A 24,075-nucleotide genomic window follows, 5' to 3' on the forward strand; every position below is an offset into this window, starting at 1 on the left:
GATTAGGAGTTACAGTCACACTAACCAACCTAACACAGTGAAGCTAACAGTCTGCCACAACAAACTAGGAGCTCTGCACAGGAAACAGCTCCAGGCTGTATGGCATGTTTCACACAGGGTGGATAAAAAAATCAATGATTTTTTTAAAAATGGATTTTTTATTTAAATCAGATTTTTTTTATTTAAATCGGATTTTTAAAATAAAATGCTTTTGGAGGTAAAATCTTTCTAAAGATAGCTTTCTATTTAAGTTACATTATAGTCCAAAGGCTTTTCATCAGGATATAAGGATTTGTTTTAGGTTTTTCAGTCTAAGGTGTTTTTTTTAAAAAAAAGTGTTTAACCACAGCAGTTAACGAACATATGCTATAATGTTATTGTTTAAATTATTATTAAGGAAATGATTATTTTTCTCCTTCCAATAAGGTACAGCAGAAAAGCTGTCCAAATATAGTTAACTTATTAAGCCTCATAATATTTTCATAATTATCTGTCAATGTATTTGTAATAGTATAACCAAATCAGTATTTTTTTCTAAAACTGTAAAAACTGTAAATAAAAACTAAATTTATTATTCCAAAAATGAAACCTTCATCTGGTTGTAAACATTAAGATTATACCAGCAAGAATTAGTCTTTCTGTAAAAAAAAATGATTTAAATCAAGCCTTACTGACTAGTGATTTAAATCATGATTTAAATCAAATCCACCCTGGTTTCACGCTTTATTTCATGCTGAAATGCACCTCTTCATCTCTGCTTCTGACACCTGAGATATACATTTTTAGGACCCACCCATCTTTTTCTATTATTATTTTTTTGTAAGTTTTTAAAATGTTTTAAACTGTATGTTAAATTGTTGTAACCAGCCTGAGGGCCTTACAGTGAAGGGTGGGTAATTAACAACAACAACAACAACAACAGCTAGATACCTAGGCATAATGATTGGAGATAACAAATCTGTCCCTTTTTCTAAAAACAGTACATAATATTCGAGCTCACCCACTGAATCTTGGCTGTATAACCCAGACACACACACAAAAAAGGGAAAGTACTATTTCATAGAATGCACCATTGCCTTATGGAATTCATTGCCTGAGGATGTGGAGGCAGTTAATGGACTAAATGGCCTTATAAAAGGGATTAGACAAATTCATGGAGGAAAATGTGTTAATGGCTATAAGCTGTGATGGCTAAATGAAGCTTCTAGGTTCAGAGCACAGGCAATACGGTCTCTGAATAGCAGGTGTTAGGACACCTACGAACCCTTCTTTGTATGTTTTCCAGAGGCATCTACATATGGACCATACTTTTAAAGCACATTCCTCTGGCCAAAGAATATTAGAAACTAGTTTCCACTTCACAGATTCCCAGCAACTTAAACAGACTACAGTTGCCAGGATTCTTTGGCGTGTGGTCCTTTGGCGTGATCCACCAGGGCTCTTTGATTGTATACTATTAGGAATGAATGTTAGATTCTTACCTCTCTCTTAGAGAATTTATGAGACAGGTCCATCTGCAGAAAACAAAAGAAAAATACTTTCATTGACAAGCTGTAGTCAGTGGTGCCGTCAAAGTACTGTAAGACTTTGAGGCAGGAATGTAGGGTCTTACTCAGCAGAATGGATCAGGAGGGGTCCCAAAATGGGGCAAATGCATTACCACAAATGCTTACCACATTGTAACTTTAAAACTAACACAGAAACATCATCAAAATCAGAAATATATACATAACCAAAAGCAAGTTTTTTAAAAAATCATTATGCCATATTTAAAAGTCGTCTACCTTCCCAAATAAATCTTATTTTCAATAAAGACAGAGGGGGAAGAAAAGCAGAAGACAATTACTCTCCTTTTTAACACTCAAACAATGCTAAATAATTACAAAACATTCTATAGAGATGTGGGTGCCTTAAAGTACAAGTGGAGATCCTTTCCCCAACACCAAGTACACAGAGCATTTCCCAAAATCTGGAGCAAGCTGGCAGGGCATCTAGGTTCTCAGGTAGACATACATCTCAGGAACTTTTGGAATATAACAAAAGCCAGCAACAATTTCGCTATTTGTCTCGTGAATTAAGGGCAGCATGCAATAAAGCAGTTCCATTCGAACACAGACTTTTGGATGCACAATGGGATTTTCCTTCCCTCTCCTTATGCACCCCTTTAAGCTGTTCTGGGGTTTCCCCCAACCCTCTGGAGCAGCTATGGGGAGGGTCCAGGGGCTACACAGGGAGAAGTCTTTGCACGCATGGAACGACTTCATTGGGTACTACCCTAAATGTTTACATTTTCTTTTCTTTTCTTTTTTTAAAAATATTTTTTATTAAGGATTTTCTTGTTTTACAGAAGTGTAGTGCCTCGTTTTTTTTCTTCTTCTTCTTCTTCCATGTAACGTTTTTACAAATCCGTTTCATTTGTTGAGGCATTAGGGGGAGAAGAAAACAGAAAGAAAAAAGAAAGGGGTGGGTGGGGAGAGGGAGGATGGATGGGGGTGGGGTCGGGTGGCGGTGTTTCTATTATGTTTAATGTATGTAGAGTTTGGTGTCAGCGTTGCTTGTGTTGTTCACTTGTGTTCCTTTGGTGGTGAGAGAGGTTGGGGTTGGCTTAGGGTGTGATTGTTTGCTTGTGATTGGCTGTGGTGATCTTTGTTTTCGTGTGTGAGTGAGGTGGGTGGGTGTTTTGGATCAGGTTAGCCATATTGATTTGTATGCTGTTGGTGGATTATTGTCGTTGTCCTGTTGGGCTGTGTATGTGATAAAGGGGAGCCATACCGGGGTGAAGGCGTCTTCTTCTGTTTGTCCCCGTGTCAGTTTCAGTTTATTAGTTAATTTTTCTAGTAGGGCTGTTTCCCATACTATTTGGTACCATTGGTCCATGCTTACTCCTGACAGGTCTCTCCAGTGTCTGGTTATGATGTTTCTGGTTGCTGAGAGCAGGTGGGTTATAAGTTCTTTGTGGTGTAAATGGGCATTGTTGTCTTGGAAGATGTTTAGTAGGGCCAATTCTGGGGTGATGTCTATTACTTGCTTAGTTATTTTACATATTTCTTGTATGGCTGTTGTCCAGAATAGTTGAATTTTGGGACACTCCCACCACATGTGGAGGTATGTGCCTGAGGAGGTGCACCCTCTCCAGCATTTTGGTGAGGTTCCTGGGTGTATTAGCGCTAGTTTCCTTGGTGTTAGGTACCACCTGTAGGTGAGTTTCAGTGTGAGTTCTTTTCTTTTTGTTGATATGGATTTAAAGGGGGGTTTAGACCACATTCTGGTCCATTGAGTGGGGTTAATCTCATAGCCTATGTCATTCTCCCATTGTTTTTTGATTGTGTCTAGGGGATTTGCGGGATTTTGGAGTGGTATTTTGTATATTGCGGATACCGTCCCTTTGCCGTTTCCCTTTGTTGTTAGGAGGAGGTTTTCGAAGGTTGTCAGGGGCCTAGTTGCTGCTGATTTTACTGTTGGGTTGTTTAAGAAGGCATGTAGTTGGTGTTGTGTTAACCAGGTCATTTGGGTGTCTTCTAGTTTGTCTTGTATTTCTTGTGTTGACAAGGGTTTGTTATTTTTATAAAAGTCTATTAGGCGATATAAGCCTTTGGTTCGCCAGGTTTTTGTCTGGAGGTTTTGTGCTGCATGGTAGAATAATGGGTGGTACGCCAGGGGGATTAGTGGGGATGGGGTTGGGGATAGTTTGCCTATTTGTGTTTTCCATGCTTTGAGCATGGTCTGTGTGTACCTGTTAAGTGTTGTGGGAATTTTCTTTAGTTTGTTTGGGAGGAGTGGGTATGTTGTGGTGCAGGTGTTTTCAATTGTGTCCCTCTCTAGGTGTACCCATTGTTTTGTCTCATCTTCTAGTATATATGGGATTATATGGCGTATTTGGTTGGCATTGTAATATGCTTCTATGTTGGGGATTCCCCATCCTCCTTCTGAGGTGGGGAGGTGCAGGTATTTGGGGCTTATTCTTGGTTTTTTATGTGAGAAGATGAAAGAGTGTAGTTTTCTCTGCCAACTGCGAAGTTGGGTTGAGGGGATCCAGATTGGGAGGGTTTGGAATAGGTAGGTTAGTTTTGGGAGTGTGATCATTTTGATCATGGCTATTTTGTCTGAGAGAGTGAAATTCGTGTTATTCCATCTCTTTAGGTCTTTGTTAATTTGTCGCCACAGGGGCTTGTAGTTGTGGAGGTACAGTTTATTGAGGTTTCTGGTTATTTGTACCCCTAGGTATCTGAACTTGGTGTGGCAAAGTTTTATTTTGGTGACCTTCGTGAGTTCTTTTTGGGTGTGAGGAGGGGTGTTGAAGCACATAGCTTCTGACTTTGTAAAATTTACCTGTAGGCCCGACACCATTGCAAATGTGTTGAGTTCTCTGATTAGGGAGGTTGCTGTGCTTATGGGGTCTGGTGTTGTGACCATTAGGTCATCTGCAAAGAGCCCTAATTTATAGGTTCTGCCTTTTATTTCCACTCCCTTGATGTCTGTGGCTGCTCGGATGCGGATTGCTAAGGGTTCCAGAGCCAGGATAAATAAGAAGGGAGACAGTGGGCATCCTTGTTTCGTGCCTCTTTGGATAGCTATAGTATTAGAATCCATATTGTTAGTTCTGCATTTTGCTGAGGCTTGGGAGTATATTTGTTTGAGGATTTGTAGGAAGTTGGGGCCAAATTTCATGTTAGTTAGTACTGCTAATATGTATTTCCACTCCAAGCAATCAAAGGCTTTGAGGATGTCTAGGGACATAATTGTCAATGGGAGTTTGGTTGCCTTGCTGTGTTCGATCAGGTTCAGTAGTTTCCTGATGGGGTCTGTTATATTGCAGCCAGGGACAAAACCAGTCTGGTCTGGGGCTATTAACTTGTGTAGGAAGATTTTTAGGCGGTTGGCCAAGATTGATGTGAATATCTTGTAGTCTTGGTTTATTAATGAGATTGGGCGGTATGATTCTACTTTGAGGCTGTCTTTTAGTGGTTTTGGGATGGAGACTATTTTGGAGTGGGTCCAGGTTTTGGGGATGGGGGCCCCTTTTATGATGTCGTTGAATAGGCGGGTCATGTAGGGCATCAAGGGTTCTTTGAATTTCCTATAGAATTCTGCTGTGAAGCCATCTGGGCCTGGGGCTTTGTGTGGTTTCAGGTTTTTGAGGACCGCATCTATTTCCTCTGGGGTGATAGGGCTGTCCATGAATTCCTGTTCCTCATCAGTTAGGGTAGGCATGGTCAGTCCTGCTAGAAATGTTCTGATTTCCTTCTCTGGTGGGTTATGGGAGGTGTATAGGTTGGAGTAGAATTATGCAAATTCTGAGGTTATTTCTTCGGGGGAGAATGTTATGTTGCCGTCTTTTTTGGTGATGCAGTGTATTCTTGTTTTGAGTGCTTTTTTCCTACATCTATTTGCTAGTAATCTGGAGTTTTTCCCTCCATATTCGTAGAAACGTTGTTTAGAGTATAGAATGTTGATCATTGTTTTGTTAATTTCTAGGGAGTCTAGTTCTCTCCTTTTTTGTTCTATAAGTTTGAGGAGTTTTTTAGATCCTGTTTGTTTGTTGAGTGATGAGAGGGCTGTGATGTCTTGTTCTATTTTGCTAATTTTTGAGGAGGTTTGTTTTTTAAGGAATGTTTTCTCTTTTATGCAAGCTCCTCTGGTGACCGCTTTCATTGCGTCCCATAGGAGGGGGGTTGTTATATTGTTTACATCGTTTTCCTTGAAGTAGTTTTGGAGGGTTTTTGTGAGACTCTCTCTAATTTGTTTGTTTGTAGTTAGGATGGGACTGAAGGACCATGATGGGGTGGTTTGTGTTCCTTCTCCTATTTTAACGATGACTTCTACTGGGGCGTGATCTGTGATTTTAATGTTACCTATGTTTGTTGATTCCACTGAGGGGATCAGACCCTGTGTGAGTAGAATGCTGTCCAGTCTGGACACTGTATCATGGCGTCCTGATTGGAATGTATGGCTGATGTCTCCCGGGTTTTGCTCACCCCAAATGTCGTAGAGACCCCTGTTTTTTAGCATTTTTAGTAACTTGTAAGAGTTCCTAGTTGTTGGGGGTTTCCTTCGGAGGAAGGTTGCCCATGGGGTTGTGGGGTGGATATCTTTCAGGGATAAACCTTTCATATTTAGATTGAGGTCCCCTCCTAGGATTGCTTCCCCTTCAGAGAAGGAGAGGAATTTGTTTAGTGTCTTCTGGAAGAATTCTAATTGTTTCATGTTTGGGGCATATATGGAGCCGATTGTCAGTTTGATTTTGCCATCTAGTGTCCCTTTAGCGAAAATGAATCTGCCTTTTTTGTCCTTGAGGACTGTTGTGGCAGTGAAGTTCAGGTCTCTACTGAGTATTATGGCTACACCACGAGCTTTCCCTGAGCCTTGTGCGACCCACTGTTGACTGAAGCGGGGGTCGCTCAGGAGTTTGCTGCCTTTGGGTGGGTTGTGTATTTCTTGTAGGAAGGTGATGTGTGGTTTCATGGTGTTTATGTATGAGGTGATGCGTTTTCTTTTGATGGGGTTTCCCAGCCCCCTCACATTTAATATAATTGCTTTTAGGTTAGCCATCTTGCTTATCTATTATGTGGGGCGATTCCCTGCCAACCCGTTCAGGTTGTCTTGTGTCTCTCTCTTCGTGTTGTTTAAAGAACCAATGGGGTTGCACTGACCTAGGGTGTGGTGGGTGGGGGGCTAGTGGGAGTAGAGTGAGATTTGGGTTAAAGAGTAGGGGGTAAGTTGTAGGGAGTTTCCTATATGTAGTCATATAGGTGTTTGTTTGGGGTATTTTGGGCCATCTGGCATTTAGCTGGTTGGTCCTAGGTCTCAGCTGGTGTGGAAGGCCATGTTCAAGGACAGGCCATCCCCCCTGTTGTCTGCGATAGGGGGTGATCAGCGAGACAGTGTGAAGTGACTTTGTAACGTCGCTGTCAGGTATAAGGTTCGTAAGCAATGTTGCCAATGTTATAAGCAACATTGTTGGTGTGTTTGGGTGGGGATGTGGGTGCTGGTACGCTCTGGTGCCACCATATTGCTGGTTGGGTATCAGATTTTAGCCTGATTGTGGGTTGTGTTATTAAGGTTGGAGTTGTTTTTCCTTAGTATGGAGTATGAGGATGTTGAAGGTGTGGGTGATGGGGAATGTGGTTGAGGTCGTCTGGACTGGTGTTGGGGTGGGGGTTTCTGTGGGGGTGCGATGTTTACATTTTCTTAGAAAAAACAGCTCTACTCCTCTGTAATATTCACATGATTTCACAGTATATTGTAAACAACAACCCTTTCTTTATTAAACACAATGGGTTATGGGCATTCACTTTTATTGCAAGCAATCTTACAGAGATTGGGCACAACAGAAGGAAACCTGGAGCAACCTTACTACTGACACATTACCATGGTAAAAAGACTGGGAACAGGAGCTTGAAAATGAAATGATTTCCTTTTATAGGTCTGCTGTGTACTTTACACAAGAGACAGAAAACTGAAGACGAGGCTTTTCTGACTGTCTGCCCAGCAAATGTACTGCACAAGAAAACTGCTGGGAGGTTGTCCTCAGCCAGAGGAATCACCAGCTGGAGAAAGTGAGCAATAAATGCTGGCATTATATATGTGAATTCTAAAGAGCCCAGACAAGTTAATGAGGAGTATTAAAAAGATGCACTAGTAAGTCTGTGAACCTGGTTTGAAAAGCAAGAGTACGCAATGCTCCCAAAGTGTATTCCAGGAAGAAAATTCATCATTATTAACTACAGCTAACAGCTATCCACCCTCCCAATTTGCAGATAACACTGCAAGTGCTGTATGTATAGAATAATGGTCCTGTGCAAGGAAAGTGGAAGGAAACCAATTCCACACACACCCATTGCTCCCACAATACAGTGGTACCTCTGGTTACGAACTTAAATCATTCTGGAGGTCCGTTCTTAACCTGAAACCATTCTTAACCTGAGGTACCACTTTACCTAATGGGGCCTCCCGCTGCCGCCAGCGCACAATTTCTGTTCTCATCCTGAGGTAAAGTTCTTAACCCAAGGTACTACTTCGGAGTTAGCGGAGTCTGTAACCCGAAGTGTTTGTAACCCGAGGCACCACTGTAGTCTGTAGCTAACATAAGCATGCTAGCTTCACTAGAGTTGTCCTGGTAGTCAGGAGAAAAATGCTTCAGAGGGAAGGGTGAAGATCAGGTAAAACTGTGGGTAGGGGAGAATGTGGTGCATACCCACCCCCACCCCCCATTTGCAGCTTGTGGTTGGTTGCAATCAATACCCCCTCAACACAAAATCAGGCCATCATAAGCACTGCCCTGGAAGGCAACAAGGACATGTGCCAATGTTTCTTCCTAATTCTGTCCTGTATGTTCCACCCATCATGAGTGATCATGACCTTCCATTTGTTTTTTAGAACTTTATTACAACTTTAAACCTAACACAGCACACACACACACAAAATCATTATCAAAGTCAGCAACATATACATAAGCAAAACCAAGAATTTTTTCTTAAAATGTATATATATATATATCATTCTGCTTTATTAGGAAGATCTAATACCTTTCCTAATTAATCTTTTTTTCAATAAAGCCAAAGAAGAAAAGAGAGAGTCAACAGCAATGGCTTTCAAACAATGCTACATATTACGAAACATTCTAGAGCAGGAGTCGGCAAACTTTTTCAGCAGGGGGCCGGTCCATTGTCCCTCAGACCTTGTGGTGGGCCGGAATATATTTTGGGAATTAAAAAATGAACAAATTCCTATGCCCCACAAATAACCCAGAGATGCATCTTTAATAGAAGCACACATTCTACCCAAGTAAAAACATGCTGATTTCCAGACCGTCCGCGGGCCGGATTTAGAAGGCGATTGGGCCAGATCTGGCCCCGGGCCTTAGTTTGCCTACCCAAGTTCTAGAGATGTTGATGCCTTGACTTCCGCTTCTGGTCTTAGAGGCAGAGAGGTATGCGTGTTATTTTTAGCAGCTTTGCTGTGTGCTCTCTACATTTTCCAGGTTTGAGTGTTCATTTGGTTTTATAAAATATGGATTATTATATTTTAAGATCCCCGTCAGACATTTTCCACATTGTAAAAACAATCACCACTATAAAAAGGGTTGTGAGTTGCTGCTTGCTGACTCGCAAGTTGTGCTTTCTTTCTTTTAGAAATAAGAGAACCACACCAGGCCATAACCACAGCCGTAACTGGTTGGTGCAGAGGGGTGAGGAAGTGGAAAGGAGTTTTACGGCACAGCAAGAACAAGACTTGCTCCAATGAGTCTTTGTTTTCTGATTAGGAATTTAAAAGGCAGGTTTGCATCAATAGTATTCTCCTCCCAATTCCTAACTTGCAAGGCATTAGAAATGACCACAGGAGGGAAAGGATACTGGATCAGATCAACAAGTTATAAATTGCTTGATGAACAGAGACTAGCTACTTGTTAAGCCCTGGGTAGTTACTGCAAGAAAACATGGCATGATTGTCAATGGACAGTGGAGATATTATTTGTCAGGGCCATTCCTTCTTCAACTAACCCACTCGGAGGAACTCCACCACCAGGAAGTATTTAATGCTAGCTGATTTTGCACATGCAAAATTAACAAGTTACACCAAATGTTATGAAAGGACTTGACAAATATCAGGAAGCAAAAAGCCCTTAGATGTTCCTTCACGATCTGGCTCATGTGGTCTGCACACTATTCTTTTTTCAAGACTGCAACTGCCAGGGCATCTCATCCCCTGCCCTGCAAAAGGTAGGTCAAAGCTAGACTTCAAGGTAAGAACCAGTAGCTAGAGTACTGGGCTTGATGTAATAAATCCAGGTCGAAAATCCTCATTAAGTAGCACATGGCCTCTCAGCCTAACCTAGCCTCAGCTCTTCAGAAGAAATATATTAAGAAATTTAAGAATGGGATCTAAAGCACCACCAAAGGTTTCAGTATCTCAGCAGGTTGAAGCAGAACATGAAAGGGAGGAGATTGAAAAGCAAGAGCTGTAACTAGCCGCTAAAGAACATTCTAAAGTGAAAGAAAAGACTACATACTTTTTTGTTGTCTTTCCCAGGGGTTTCCCCCACCAGGGTCTCTCTGTCAGCCTCCATACTTGGCTGGTCTAGGGAAGGCCTGAGCAATAGGGAAAGCCTGAGCAAGTGGAGGAAGATGCCAGAGTGTATATACTCTTCAGAGGCTGAACCCTGAACTCAGAAGTCTGTCCCTGCCAGCACAGTGTTCCCATCAGCTCTCACATGCTAAAGAGGAAACCACACTCTTTTATCACACTCTGACCATTGTGACAGCAAACGGAAATGTACCCGGCCCTCTTTCACAGTTACTGAGTTGTCATTTCTCTAGAGCATGTGGAGACCTCTGTCACACTGGTGGCGGGTTCAAAACAAATTTATCGCCCTCTCTTTTATTATTTGCATTCAGCTGCCTTGAGAGTTACACCAATAAGGGTGCAACATAAATCCTCTGCACAAATAAAACAAATTCATAGTCATGTTGGAAATTAGTGCTGCATATCCCCATGTACTAAGGACAGGCTTAGACCTCTGAGGAAGCACTCTCAGATCCCAAACAGAGCACATATCCTTTAGTCCTCCTGGCAAGGACAGACTGAACCATTCATCAGCAGCTTTCTCCCATCCTTTCACCTGCCTCAGTGCTATGAGAAGCTGCCTTCCCCTCTTTATTTTACCCCCACACCTATGATGTATGCAAAGGTCCTGCACTCCTACAGGGCTAAGAAAACTCCCTAGGTAAGCAAGCTTAGTAAATAGTGCTTGCTATCATGTTCAGGTTTAACTGCAAAGCATTTCCCTTCACCAGTTCACCATGTGGCTCCCACACCTTCACCACGTGGGTCACAGAGATCTGTCTCTTTTGTGCTTTTGCACACATATGTCAACACACTAGCAAATTAAGTGCATCCCCATGATTCCCAGCCACACGAGTGAGTGGTACTTGATGGGATGTATTTGCACTGTGTCTTGTGCACACGGCCAAGTTTTCTGAGATACAAGTTTCCTATATATCAGACTTGCAGAAAACAGTGGGTCAAAAATATCACACAAAAGAAATCTGTGTGTCATGTGGGCCCCGCCAGCAGCCCATAGAGGAGCACCTGACTAGCAGAAGCAGGATGTGTCATGATAGATGGCACCCAGCAAAACATCACCACACATGTTAAAAAAACTCCCACACAATGTGCTCCAGTATGTCCACAGTGACTAACTTGCAATTTTAGGTTGGATGCATCTCCCACTCCACTGCCCATTCCCTCACCATCCATGCATCTGGAAAATCCAAACTGAACGGGGGTGGGAAGGGCAGGCTGTCATTTGCATTAGGACAACACTGTGTAGCTGATGTGAGGAACTTATATATATATATAAGATGCCTCGATTCTACTACCAACTGCCTTCTGTACACAGCCACAGTGCGTGCTTTCTGATGAGTAACCTTTCGGTCTCTGCCTCCATTTCCTCCCACGCCACAGTAGGAAGCGTAGAAAGACATACACTCAGTTTCATTCTGTGTGAAAAATCTAATGTATGAAGTTTCTTCCCCACACATCCACCAATAAGAACTGTGTCTACTGTTGTTACTTAAGAACAGACACAGCTCTTACAATCTAAGAAAGTACGTGGTTTCAAAGCCAACATTGCCTCACTGAAACAGGCAGGAAGAAATATGCATTATCTGCATCAAACAAGCAGAAACTTCCACTTTACTCTTTTTAAGCACTGAAGCTCAGCTGTACAGTACATCAAGAACTAAAATCGGACCTCACAGTTGTTTAAGTTTTCTAAAAAGGACAAAGGAGAATATATCTGGAACTTTACTTGACAAAGAGCAGCAGTCTTTTCTCTGGTTTATGACTGAGACACCCTGAGGGTTAGAGACAACGTCTTTCTTTTCACTGATGGGAAACAGGAAGATATATTATTCACATAAATGGCACTTTGATCAGATTGTAGTCCATCATATAACTGCATGTTATTATCACTTGCCAGCATCAACTGCCATCCTAAAAGCTCGCTATCAAGACTGGAGACCTCAGTTCCTCTTTCTTTGAAGTATCATAGAGAGGAGAGAAAGGAAGATTAAATGACTTGGCATATAGCAGTGATACTTCCACTGAATTCAGTGTCGTATTTAGACTTGGCATGTTTCTAGTCCCCATCAACACCCAATTTTATTTTTGTAGCTTATTGTAAAAAATATTTATGAACCACGCTTTGGGCAAAAATGGGCCCCCAAGGCAACATTATTAATTAAACAATATAATTGATATACCGCTCTATGCACAAGGCACAGGTTGGTTTACAATGAGCAAATGTATATTTTATAAGTCCATAAAACAACACAATAACAAATCACTAAAACAGTTACTAATAGCAGCAACAGCAGTCAGGTCTGTCCTCCTCCAAATACCTGCCTAAAAAGCTTTGTCTTCAATAACCACCTAAAACTATAAAGAAATGGGGCCAGACATACCACAGTAGGGAGGGAGTTCCATATATGAGGAGTCACCACTGAAAAGGCCCTTTTCTTTGGGCCCCACATCATGTACCTCATCCTGAGGAGGAACCATCAGGAGGGCCTCATCTACTGATTTTAAAGCAGGAGCGGTTTAATATGGAAGCTGGTGACTTAGATTTATAAACTTTTACCTCAAAACTTTAAAGCCGTATTATAACAAACATTTAAAAAACAACAGAAAAGTTGATTGTATTTATAATAATCTGAAAGCCATGTGGTACAAAGAAGTTTTAATGGCTTTCTGAAAACTAAATGAAGATGAAGCTAGTCTTGTCTCACCTTCCGAGTGAGGGAATTCCATAATGGGATGCTGCCCAAAGGACCTGTCCAATTGTCCCATAAACCTAGCTTCTCTTGGAGATAAGACATACAACAGGGCCTATGAATCTGACCTTACATTACAGGCAGGTTCATAAGGAGGAGGCAGTCTTTCAGATACCCTGGCCACAAAAAACGAAGGGATTTTGAGGTAACAAACAGCACCTTGCATTGTACCTAGAAACAAACTGAAAGCCAGTATTGTTGTTGCAAGACCCGATACATTTTGGAAATCCAGCCTGGCAATTCCTCATATTTAATTAAATGAAAAATTAGTCTGCACCGTTTAAAATATGGCTTCAAATAATTTGTTTTTCCAATAGCTTCTATTTTCCATCTATTTCCTTTGGCAGCTCTGGCTATAAATGCCAGTGTGTTTTCCACTGCAGTTGCTGAGGTTACTTGCTGTCAACCAACCACAAATCCCATAGAGAAAATTAGTCATTCACATAGCCTGACACGCCACCTTCATGTGTTTCTGCTAGTGCAGTACTAGCAAATTTTAAAAGAGACCTTTATTGTTAAAATTTCAGAAGTGATGTTCCAGGGCAATAACTTACATCACTCAAGTTGATGCAACCTTCCTCTCTTCCCCTGCAGCCCATGTGCCCCCCATTTTGTTCCAGAGGGTCCCCCAACACCAATGTGGATAAATTCAGGAGGGAGAAGCACCATTTGTGTGAATGGACATCTGCTACACAAACGGGATATAGGGACGCAAGTGGCGCTGTGGTCTAAACCACTGAGTCTCTTGGGCTTGCCGATCGGAAGGTCGGCAGTTCGAATCCCCACAACAGAGTGAGCTCCCGTTGCTCTGTCCTAGCTCCTGCCAACCTAGCAGTTCGAAAGCACACCTGTGGAAGTAGAGGAATAGGTACTGCTGCGCCAGGAAGATAAACAGCGTTTCCATGCACTCTGGTTTCCATCATGGTGTTCCGTGTGCCAGTAGCGGTATAGTCATGTTGACCACATGACCTGGAAAGTTGTCTGCGGAGAAACGCCAGTTCCATCGGCCTGAAAGCGAGATGAGCGCCACAACCCCATAGTCGCCTTTGACTGCACTTAACCTTCCAGGGGTCCTTTACCTTTTTTTTTTTTACCTTAACACAAACGGGATGTCAGACACCCTAATTTTAGCTATTACTTCCAAAAACAAAAAAAGGTAGAAGAGGAACCTTTTCTAGGTAATATGCAACAGCCAGAATAAAGCTAGGTCACTGAAATTCATAACATTTTGTAATAGCTGTCTTTGTCCTAGCGTCTCTGTCCTGCTGGCCCTACCATTAGACAGAGTGGGGCAGCTTTGGAGGATGCTGCCTAATTGCCCAAATAGAAGTAAGATTGAACCATCACACTGGCTGTCTTTGTTACATGGAATGGAGGGGCACCATTTGGTCCTTTGCTTAAGGCAAAATATATTGAGCCGGCCTTGTGTAGAAGCCTCCAGAAATCCTCTCACAGCTATGCAGTCATTATATGCTGAGGGTTCACAAAGCCCCACTCTACTGGGTTCTTTTACTTCCTCATCGCTCATGTCTTATGTTTTGCTTACCCAAATTATTCCCCTCTAGCAGTAGCTTGTTTAAATTGGGAGTTCCTTCAAACTATAAGTAGCAATGCTGGAGGAACTGCATTAGGAAACACTGATGTTGAAGGAAGTTTCATTTCTTCTTTTGTCTCACAAGGAAAAAGGCTAGTCACTGAATACATGTATTAGGACAGTCTCCTCTCACACTAGGTGAGCTGCCAGTCTATTTGCTCTTCCACATCCAGCTGCAAAAACCACCTCTGACACACATTTCATAAATAGAATTGCAGAGACCACTGCACGTGCTAATTCTACCAATCAGAAAATCTTAATATAGCTGAAAGAAAGAAACAAAAATCAATCCTAAATGTCTCAAATTAAATTGTCACATTCCCCCCCCCCCCGGCAAAGTTCCTGCACTTAATCACTTTTTGACAGACATTTAGGGTTGTAATCCAATGAAGCCATCCCATTAGTGCAAGGACTTCCACTTGTGCAATGGAACTTCCTCTCACTCTCCCCACCCCCATGCCCTCAAATCTATTTCTGTTGGTTCCTCAAACTCTCTGGAGCAAATAGGGGACAAGAAGGGTGGCAGTGACTTGCCCAGGGACACCCAGGGAATTTTAATGGATAAGCGGGGATTTGAACCCTGGTCTGCCTATCCTAGTCTTATACTCTAACCTGGGGGTTAGACAGCTGCCCTCATCCTTGGCTTTTGGCCATACTGGCTATGCCTGATGGGAAATGGAACCCAACAACACTTGGAGGGCCTCGGGTTCCCCATCCCTCTTCGAACCACCACACCACACTGGTTCTCAATGGGGGAAGCTTTTAATTTAGTAGGAAAAGTACTTTCCGCCATGGTATTACAGTTAAGAGAAAAGTTGTGCCATTCAACAGTTGAGTAACAGGCAGTGATTCAAGACACTGAAGGCCTGATAAGAAAACAAAAAATGTCTAAGGATTGAAGAAGATTGGAAGAAATTTAAGATTTATTTACAAAAATATTGTAATTTGGTTGAATGTTAAGAAGGATGCTTGATCATAAAATAATTGGCCACCACTAAATTAGACTGAAATTTGATGGTAAGTGAGATTAAGGAAAACATAAACCTTTTGGAGAATTGTTAGATTATATTTAAATGAGTGGAAATAAGATTGTAAACAAGATGATAATTTGCTTGAAATTTTTTTTCAATGATGTAAGTGGGAGCAGGAGACGTGAGGAAGTCCAAAGAAGTTATGAGATTTTGTTATGATATAATTAATGTTGCTTACTATTTGTGCATTTCTTTTATAAAAAAAACCTTAATAAATATTTATAAAAAATAATAAAAAAAGAAAACAAAAAATGTCTATATCCCTTACACACACACACACACACACACACACACACAAAAACACAGTCAGTCACCCAGGTGTTAAATTCCACAGCAGCAACAACCTTCTCTCTGGAAAACCACATTTGCTTGTTTGTGCTAAGAGCCACAGTCTTGTGTGAAATGGGGCAATACTGTAAATTACTGCTCTCTCAAATAACAACCACAGCCTCTAAATATTTTACTATGACAAAAAAAACTCATGTTCAACCAATTTTGGGGTTCCGAAGCTGCTTTCGCAGTAACATTCATCCTAAATGTTGTAAATGAAGCATCAGAGAAAGCAAACTGTGCTTAAAACAGGGCTAAAAGTTGGATCCTATGCAACTCATAAACAAGTCCCACTGAGTTTAACAGGGCTTATTCCCAGATAAGTGTGAAGGACTGCAACCGCACAGCACAATCTTATATACATCTACGCAATAGCAGATCCCAAGATTTTGTCCCTGGTGCCTCAGGGTTCAGCAGGAAAAGATGCCTACCTAAAACCCTGGGGAGTCACTGCCCGTCAGTGTAGATCATACTGAAAGGAATTGACCAATGGTCTGACTTAGTATAAGGCAGCTTAATATGTGCTTACCTCTTGTGTCGGTTGTCTTGTAGTTCTGTCCTTCCTTTGATTTTATTGTGAATTGCAACCTAGAAAATAAACGAGCAGAATTTTACACACAAAGACAAAAAGAGGTTTCAATGTGGTTCCCTCCTTCTTTTAAGCCTAAAGTGAAGTAGGTTGGTCTGGGGAAAGTTTGGTCAAATGATTATTGTGCAAAACTATGGTATTTCAGTGACACTGAGCTGGGAAAAACCATATTTGCAGCATGATGAAACTGAAAACTGTAACCACTCAGTTTCATAAACTTCTCATAACAGCACATGTGTACTTGAGGCTGTAAAATTGTTTGTATGTTTCTTTTTTCTTTGGCAATCATTCGTAGCCGAGCAAGATTGTCTTCCATAAACACGGTTTTAACAATGAGTCCGTAAGTGACTGTGGAGACCAATTCTGGATCCACATGAGAGACCACATATCTATATAGCACTATACTCTGTCCTCACTGGCAGCGGCCTCCAACTTAATGAAAACTACATTCATCATCATCATCAATTACCACATTTATACCCCACCTTTCCTATAAGGAGCTCAAGGTGGCATGCATTTGAACAAATAAGACTTGCAAGTGTCTAACTTTGGCTGGATCATGTCCATATAGCACACTGAGAGTAAGAGCAAAATAATGACAAGTAGATATCCACAACTTGGGTGATATCAATATTGGCTGAACTGTGTCTGTATATATATATTGTTTTCTTTCCTAAGAAACAGAGCTATGTTGTATCTGCAAGTAACTGTATGTTGAAATTAAGGCAAGTTAGAAGCTGCTAACTATTTGGCAATTCCACAAGCAAGGACTACATATTTAGTAGTTACTCCTATGCTGAAACAACTCAGTGTAATACTGAAATGAATATGTGCACTCACAGTGATGTTTATAAAGAGCTGAGAGGATGGTGACCAAGGTCTTTACTTACGTCAATCACCTACAAATCATCCTAGACCCATGAGCTTTTCCACTGGGTGGTTTTTGAGTTAATGTAACTGGAATTACTGTTCCCAATAAAGAACAGTTTGACCTAGACACTTGTCCTTCTGAAGTTCTCAGAAATCAAGAAGTTTCCCAATGACAATGAACACATTTCTTTCTTGAGAACACTGTGTGCAGAGTCTTTTTTGTGTATGCACCTACAAAACGCTGGAGACGTCATTTCTGCGCTGTTTTCAGCTGGAATTAAATAGTACCTTATTCTTACTGTGCACTTGAATGCAATGAGCACACAGGAAAGAGTGGGCACCAACCTTCCACTTCATCTAGTCGAGAGAGACATGGTGAGCTTCTTCCTTTGTTGGCCCCCTTGTCTACAAGAAGATAGGAAAGGAGAATCTCTTGACTGCCCCTGTTTTCATTTACAGAGAAAACAGAGCTGACAAAGAATCGCCAATTGAAGTGGGTGCACTGTCATGGACAAAATGAAGTAGGTTTGTAGCTGAGTTGGCTTGTATGACAGGAGTGTGGGATGACTTTAGGGTCTATTGGTGGGTTTATAATTGATGGCGCAAGAGAGCCGACTCACGGTCTATTAATATATAAAGTATAATTAAATCATAAAGTAATCCTATGTATGCACAAATGTTCTTGCATAAGAAGTGCTTTTTTGAATTAGAATCAGATTCTAGTCCTGCATTCTTTGCAAGAATCTCACTAGGCACCATAATCCATCTTCTGCTTACCACTGTTTATTTTATTTTTAATCTTTAGCATTTGCAGCTCATGGAGCCTGCAAGTGGGGAGGAGAGGAAAGGAGCCCCACCCTGCCAGAAGATGATCAGGCTAAACAAAAAATAAAAACACTCTACTGCTGTAATCATGGCTAATTGGTGTTCTACAATTTTTTACTTTGCTCTGTTACTAGTTCTTAGATGCTTCTTTTCATTCAAGATGTGGAATTGCACCTGAAAAGCAGGCATCATTCATCACAACCTGACCCCTTTGAGCCCATTCCTCACCCTTAAAGCACACTTCCAGGACCTCTATATACCCCCAGACAACATGGCCCTTCTCTGACGTAGCCATTGTCAATGCTGTGGTAGGAAGTCTGCCAACAGAAATGCCGAGCAGAATGCTAAAAGTGTGACTGATGGACACACATCTGAAGAAAAGAGTATGTTTAACTATGATATCTGAGAACTGTATTTGTTGTGTGGCTTGGATTTAAATCTGAAGGAGCTTAAGTACATGTTTTTAAAAAATAATTAGGTGAAGGGGGAAAAAGGGGCCGTGGTGGCATGAAGAACTGAGACACGGTGAAGAAATTTAAGTCCAACACAACCCCAGTATCTCCATTCTATTCCACTGTATAAACATACATCATTTTATTTGTATGCCGCCTTTCCATGCTCAAGGTGGCTTACAACATGGGGGGAAATCACATAATTACAAATATAACAAAAGTAGTAATAAACAATAACTAAAACATCAAAAAGTACACAACCCAGTTGAACAATTTCAACATAAATCAAAAGAAGATCTAAAATTAAGATCAGGCCAGGCGGGAAAAGGCCTGCAAGGCTGGGAAAAGATCTTCCAGGACTCACAACCAAGATGGTCTATGCACTGCCATTCTTCCCCCTCCTGTCACTAGAAGCAAGAGTGACACCTGAAGCTTCCTATAACATACTCCAGTCCTGATATTCCTTGGAGATGGGGAAATTGCTACTGACGGCAGACACATCCCCGCTCCACATATCCTAGAATTCTCGGTAGTGGTACCCACCCTGTGGAACATCCTCTCATCAGATGTCAAGGAAATAAACAACTATCTGACTTTTAGAAGACACCTGAAGGCAGCCCTGTTTAGGGAAGTTTTTAATGTTTGATGTTTTATCGTGTTTTTAATATTCTGTTGGGAGCTGCCCAGAGTGGCTGGGCAAACCCAGCCAGATGGGCGGGGTATAAATTACCATACTACTACTACTACTACTACTACTACAATAGTCTGAGTCCTCTCCTACCAGCCCCGTAACATACTAAAACACCAAGTGATTTCCTTGTACAAAGACTAACTAACCTTATAACTAGGAATTAATATAACAAAGCAATTAATATTTAATATTTCTTTTATCCTTTTGGCACAGTTCCCATCAACTGTCACTACTCTGTTCATAGACCAATATTTACTCCGAATGACCATGCCTGGAGAACAACTGGTGGGGTTTCAAACCTTGCAATAATGATGATGGTGATGATAATTCCAGCACAAAATAGTCATTTCACCTATTCTTTACTGGTTCAACTTCAAAACAACCCTTTCCAACATAAATAGAATCAAATACTTACCCCCACCCATAACTGGTTCTCGCACACAGTCTTGAATGAACCAGAGGTACAAAAGTCCTGAAAAGCAGTCAGTGAAACAGGGATGAGGTGGGAAAATACAATGTTCAAAGCTGAGACTGCTGCCACCCAAGGAGTACTCTTCTTACAGTCAGTTACCAAGGGGCCACATTGCCAAGAATATTAGTCAAGATCCAGGCCAGACAAACTGTACAGAAGACAGCAGCAGACCAGCCACCAAATCTTTACAATGCAAGGGCACACAGGAAAGTGAGCATTCAACCTTTCCCCTGCTCAGTTTCTCCTCAGAAACTGCTTCTTTCTGGGTTTTTTCTTCCAGTGGGGCTCCAAGACCAGAAGTGAGCATTCAACCTTTCCCCTGCTCAGTTTCTCCTCAGAAACTGCTTCTTTCTGGGTTTTTTCTTCCAGTGGGGCTCCAAGACCAGAAGCCTCAAATACACAAGCTGAAGGGGTTTTTTTTAGGAATGTAAGATTTCCCAGACTAGATCAGTCAACTGGTTTAACTTGTTTTGTCTGACCAGCAACACTTTCTTCAATTGCAGCTACAATGCTGGACAGCTTGCTGTTTGTCCATGATGATCAATTGCTAGGGCAAAGAATGCCTGCCTTGTCCTCCTTCCCTGGAAGCTATCGGTATAAATCCCAGCAGCATTCACAGGGAGGATGTTGAGTCTTAGGTCCCATCTGCACATCAACACATTTAAAACAGTATCATACCACTTTAAACAGACATGGCTTCCCTCAAAGAATCCTGGCAGCTGCGGTTTCTGAGGCCCCAGTTCCCCTCACAGAGTTACAATCTCCAGAATTCCTTGGGACTGATTGTTCAGCCACTCTGAGAATTGTAGCTCCATGAGGGGAATAGGGGTCTCCTCACAACTTTCTGCACACTTAACAAACTACAGCTCCCGGGATCCTTTGAGGGGAACCATGACTGTTTAAAGTGGCCCGTACTGTTTAAAATGTATAATGCAGAGGTGTCCCTTAAATCAGATTTTGCACTGAAGGGCAAATATAAAATCGACATTCCCTGGACTGTACAATTTGAAAACGACTCGCGTTTTCCACACAATCAACACATGTACACAACCCAGCATCTGAAGCTGACTACACCACTCAGATAGGAAAACACCTTCTCCTCACACTGGGTCTGTACCTTTAGCAGCTAACCGGCCAGAAAAGTCCACAGCTGTAGCTTATCAATGATTGCATCAATATAATTCCTGCCTTAAAAAGCTGCCTGGTCATATTTATGTGCCTAAGTTCACTGAAATCAACAAACTAACTTTTCACCTAAGATTCCAAATTGGCAGAGCTAGTTAGGTGAACCACACCAAATGAACCTAAGTTAGGCGTGTCCATTAACTTCAGTAGGTCTAGTCTGAGTAGCAGTAGCATTAAATACCACCCATTATGCCTGGGTATCAGTGCCCCAGTACTGGTGACTGATTCTGCATACCAGCTGCTTAAGTTAAGACCTGTGTTCCCCTTATTTCCTCCAGAGGCAAAGGAAAGAAGAGACAGTGGGCTGCATAAGGCTACTGGAGAGCAGTGGAAACACCTGCTTAGATTACTATGTTTTAAATAGATGTTTTTTTTAAAAAATTTTTTACTGATTTTGTTTTTGTTTTATTAGTTTTGTTAACCACTCAAAGGGGTCCCCCCCCCCCAGTCAAGCCATGTATACCGGTAATTATTATGAAATAAACAAAATATGATATGGGGTAGACCAAAGTTCATTCTGGGGTTCAGGAACATAGAATCCTTATCTTTTAAACTTTTCTGACTTGAGCTGTGTTCAGCAAGTTCATGCAAGGAAGGAATGAGGAACCAACTTCAGCGCCGTGTTGCCTTCTAGCTGTTCAGAGAATTATTTCAAAGGGTCAAGGCAGGAAAAGAAGAGGCAGCTTCAAATAGGGAAGTTTACTTTGCTTCACAGCCCAACAAGGAAGGCGGAACATTTTTTTTTTTGCCTCAGTTAAAACAGAGTATGCAGGAAATTGAGCTCCCATTCCAAATTCCAGATCAAGTATCCGAGAGCAGGGGGAGTGTGTTTATGGCCAACAGAACATAACAATCACTGTCCGACCATTATTGCTGCAGAGCTAGGTCAGCAGCTCTAACAAAAAGCTGCAGAGTTCCTGTGCCTGTTCTCTCATTGCATCGTAACAACCTTGCCTTTTGTTTCAACAAGCATGTCATTCTCATCAAGGATGCAGAACATAACTTGAAAGCTGAAGATTCAGAATGAAAGCAAAAGAGATCTGGATGAACTTTTGGTCCTCAACACACTCATTCTAACCCTATCACCGTGTGTCTCATGTTCCATCTCTCTCTTTCACTTTTACTTCCTCATTCCCTTAAACACACAGACACACAAGATATTCCAGGGAACTAACAAAATAACGTAACCAACAAATGGGGTAATTTTATATTATCGCTATTCCATATAGTTCGGTCAAGCTGCACAATTTTAAGGGGTATAGACAAGTCGTTTTAAAGGGTAACGGAAAAATCTCTATAGAAAATTGTGTTTTAAAACTTCCTGCTCTCTGGCGCCATCTGGTGTTGCATGTTTAGAAAATACAAATCGCTGTTTCTTTACTAGCATAGCTGAGTCTCTAGAATGCCTGTCTTCACCCTCAGGTATTTTCATTGTCGAATATCATGGTGAGTCATAAAATAAATAAATGAAGCCTAGATACTGCATGAGAATTAAATTATGAAATTTTGTTTGTATACAAATATTATTATTAAGATCACAGGGCGGTTTTCAATATAAAAACACAAAAATACATCTCATAACAACAAACAAAAACAATAACCCCACAGTTTAAAAGGCCAAAGGCCTGAGATAATATACAGTATAGATTAAGGCTACAATCCCATGCATACTTAACCTGGAAGGAAGCTCCACTGAACACACTGAGACTTAACTCTTAACAAACATGCATTGGATTGTCCTGTTAGTATTCACTTAATTCTGATTTGCTATGCAGAACATCCTGCCTCAAAAGCGTTAGTGTCTATAGTTTTAACAGTGTTTTCCTTAAGGCAAGCAAAAGCATGTTATAAACATACATAAGTGTAGTTACTGATAAACTGGAGAGATGTATGCTGTATCAGGAATACATTTTTCATGAGCACCTCTTCCCCCACCTCCAATCATCTCCTATATATCCTCTGTTCAGAGGCCTCAAGCTATACCTCCAGTGGTATTTGGACGGAGGTTTATCCATTGAGTTAAAAGTAGCCAGATCAATATTCTAAAACACTGGAAGACATACCACAGGGGTGCATGAAAAAGGGCTGTTCCACAATATTCTATGGAGCTGTAGCAGCATCCCATAATTTATTTCATGGGGACATGGCACATCTGCAAATTCTAACTCAGCTCTACACAAATAGCACATGATGATCACTGAATGAATAATTATCTCTTTTACACCTCTGGACCATTGGACTTCACTCCTAAGTACACTTACTAGGGAATAAACCTCATCCACAGTGAGACTTGCTTTCAAGTAAACGTGCATAGGGTCACTATCTAAGCCACACACCCACATTCATCACAACCAAAATGATTAACAGTGGTAAAAGATGGGTGTGTGGGAAGGGGTCCCTCTGAAAGCATTTTCATGATAAAATCACTAGAATTCTTTAACAGTGACACAAGGTGCATATAGTAGTCAAGTTCAGATTAGCTGATGCATTTCATGAGTGTGTGATCTTATCTGTCTGGGACAGAAATGGATCTATTATCACAAACAATGCAAGACAAAGTCTCTTTCAATAGTGAAATCCTCAGAAACTTCCAACCTACTATAAGACGTTCTAAGATGCACCCACAAAAGCAGCTTCTCCCATCAGACATATATTTAACATCAACGCTTACCTAGTCTGTTTTCATTTTTGCTCTTTACACAGCAGTGCTCCACCCGGCTACTGCCTGTCTGATATGCCAAGCTGAACTTTGCCGCCAGCTGTTCTATTCCTTGAAGGATTCTGTTCCCTCAATAGTAGCAGCACCCTGCAGATCATACGATCCCATTCCGCCTCAGGGCGGAAACGTAAATCAGTTTCTTATTGCATTATCCATTGATTATAGTCTAGCAGACAGTAACCCCGTCATTGTTGACAGGAAGTATGCACTTAGGACCTTTAACAACAGGCAGCTGGTAAGGCCAGAGTAAGGTCTTGGTCTGGTCTAATTGGCTGCACTGGCCCCAAAAAATGAATTAATACAAATCGCTCTATTTGTTTTTGGTCTTCCGTGGAGTCCTAATAAGCAGAATAGTAAAAAAGCCTGTGCTGTGAGCTCAACGTGACTGTTGTTCAAACCATTTGGGTCTGGCTGGCTTCCGGCATATATTCAATCTCTTTGGGGGAGACAGAAAATTTTGCAAGTCACCCTTCCAAGTTAAAAG

At 41.4% G+C, this 24,075-nt stretch overlaps 1 protein-coding gene across 9 annotated transcripts in view; it reads right to left on the reverse strand.

Annotated features, from left to right (window-relative positions):
- The window catches only part of UNC13D (unc-13 homolog D), a 73,037-nt gene that overhangs the window by 42,384 nt on the left and 6,578 nt on the right, over positions 1-24,075 (reverse strand). For 4 of the 9 annotated variants that reach the window (XR_014153582.1, XR_014153583.1, XR_014153584.1 and 1 more), the window contains exons 1-2: positions 10,010-10,193; positions 1,482-1,514 (exon numbers count right to left, since the gene is read on the reverse strand). Coding sequence is in view for 6 of the 9 variants with exons in the window: in XM_081850685.1 (XP_081706811.1) it covers positions 1,482-1,514; positions 10,010-10,066 (90 nt within the window). In the remaining 3 variants the exon portion in view is untranslated. Of the gene's footprint in view, positions 1-1,481; positions 1,515-10,009; positions 10,194-16,317; positions 16,377-17,535; positions 17,640-19,630; positions 19,688-23,543; positions 23,731-24,075 lie in introns of those variants that run through there. The other 5 variants (XM_081850689.1, XM_081850690.1, XM_081850687.1 and 2 more) reach the window with 4 other exon arrangements.

Source organism: Podarcis erhardii (assembly GCF_964252035.2).
Source record: "Podarcis erhardii genome assembly, chromosome: 2".
Lineage (NCBI taxonomy): Eukaryota > Metazoa > Chordata > Lepidosauria > Squamata > Lacertidae > Podarcis > Podarcis erhardii.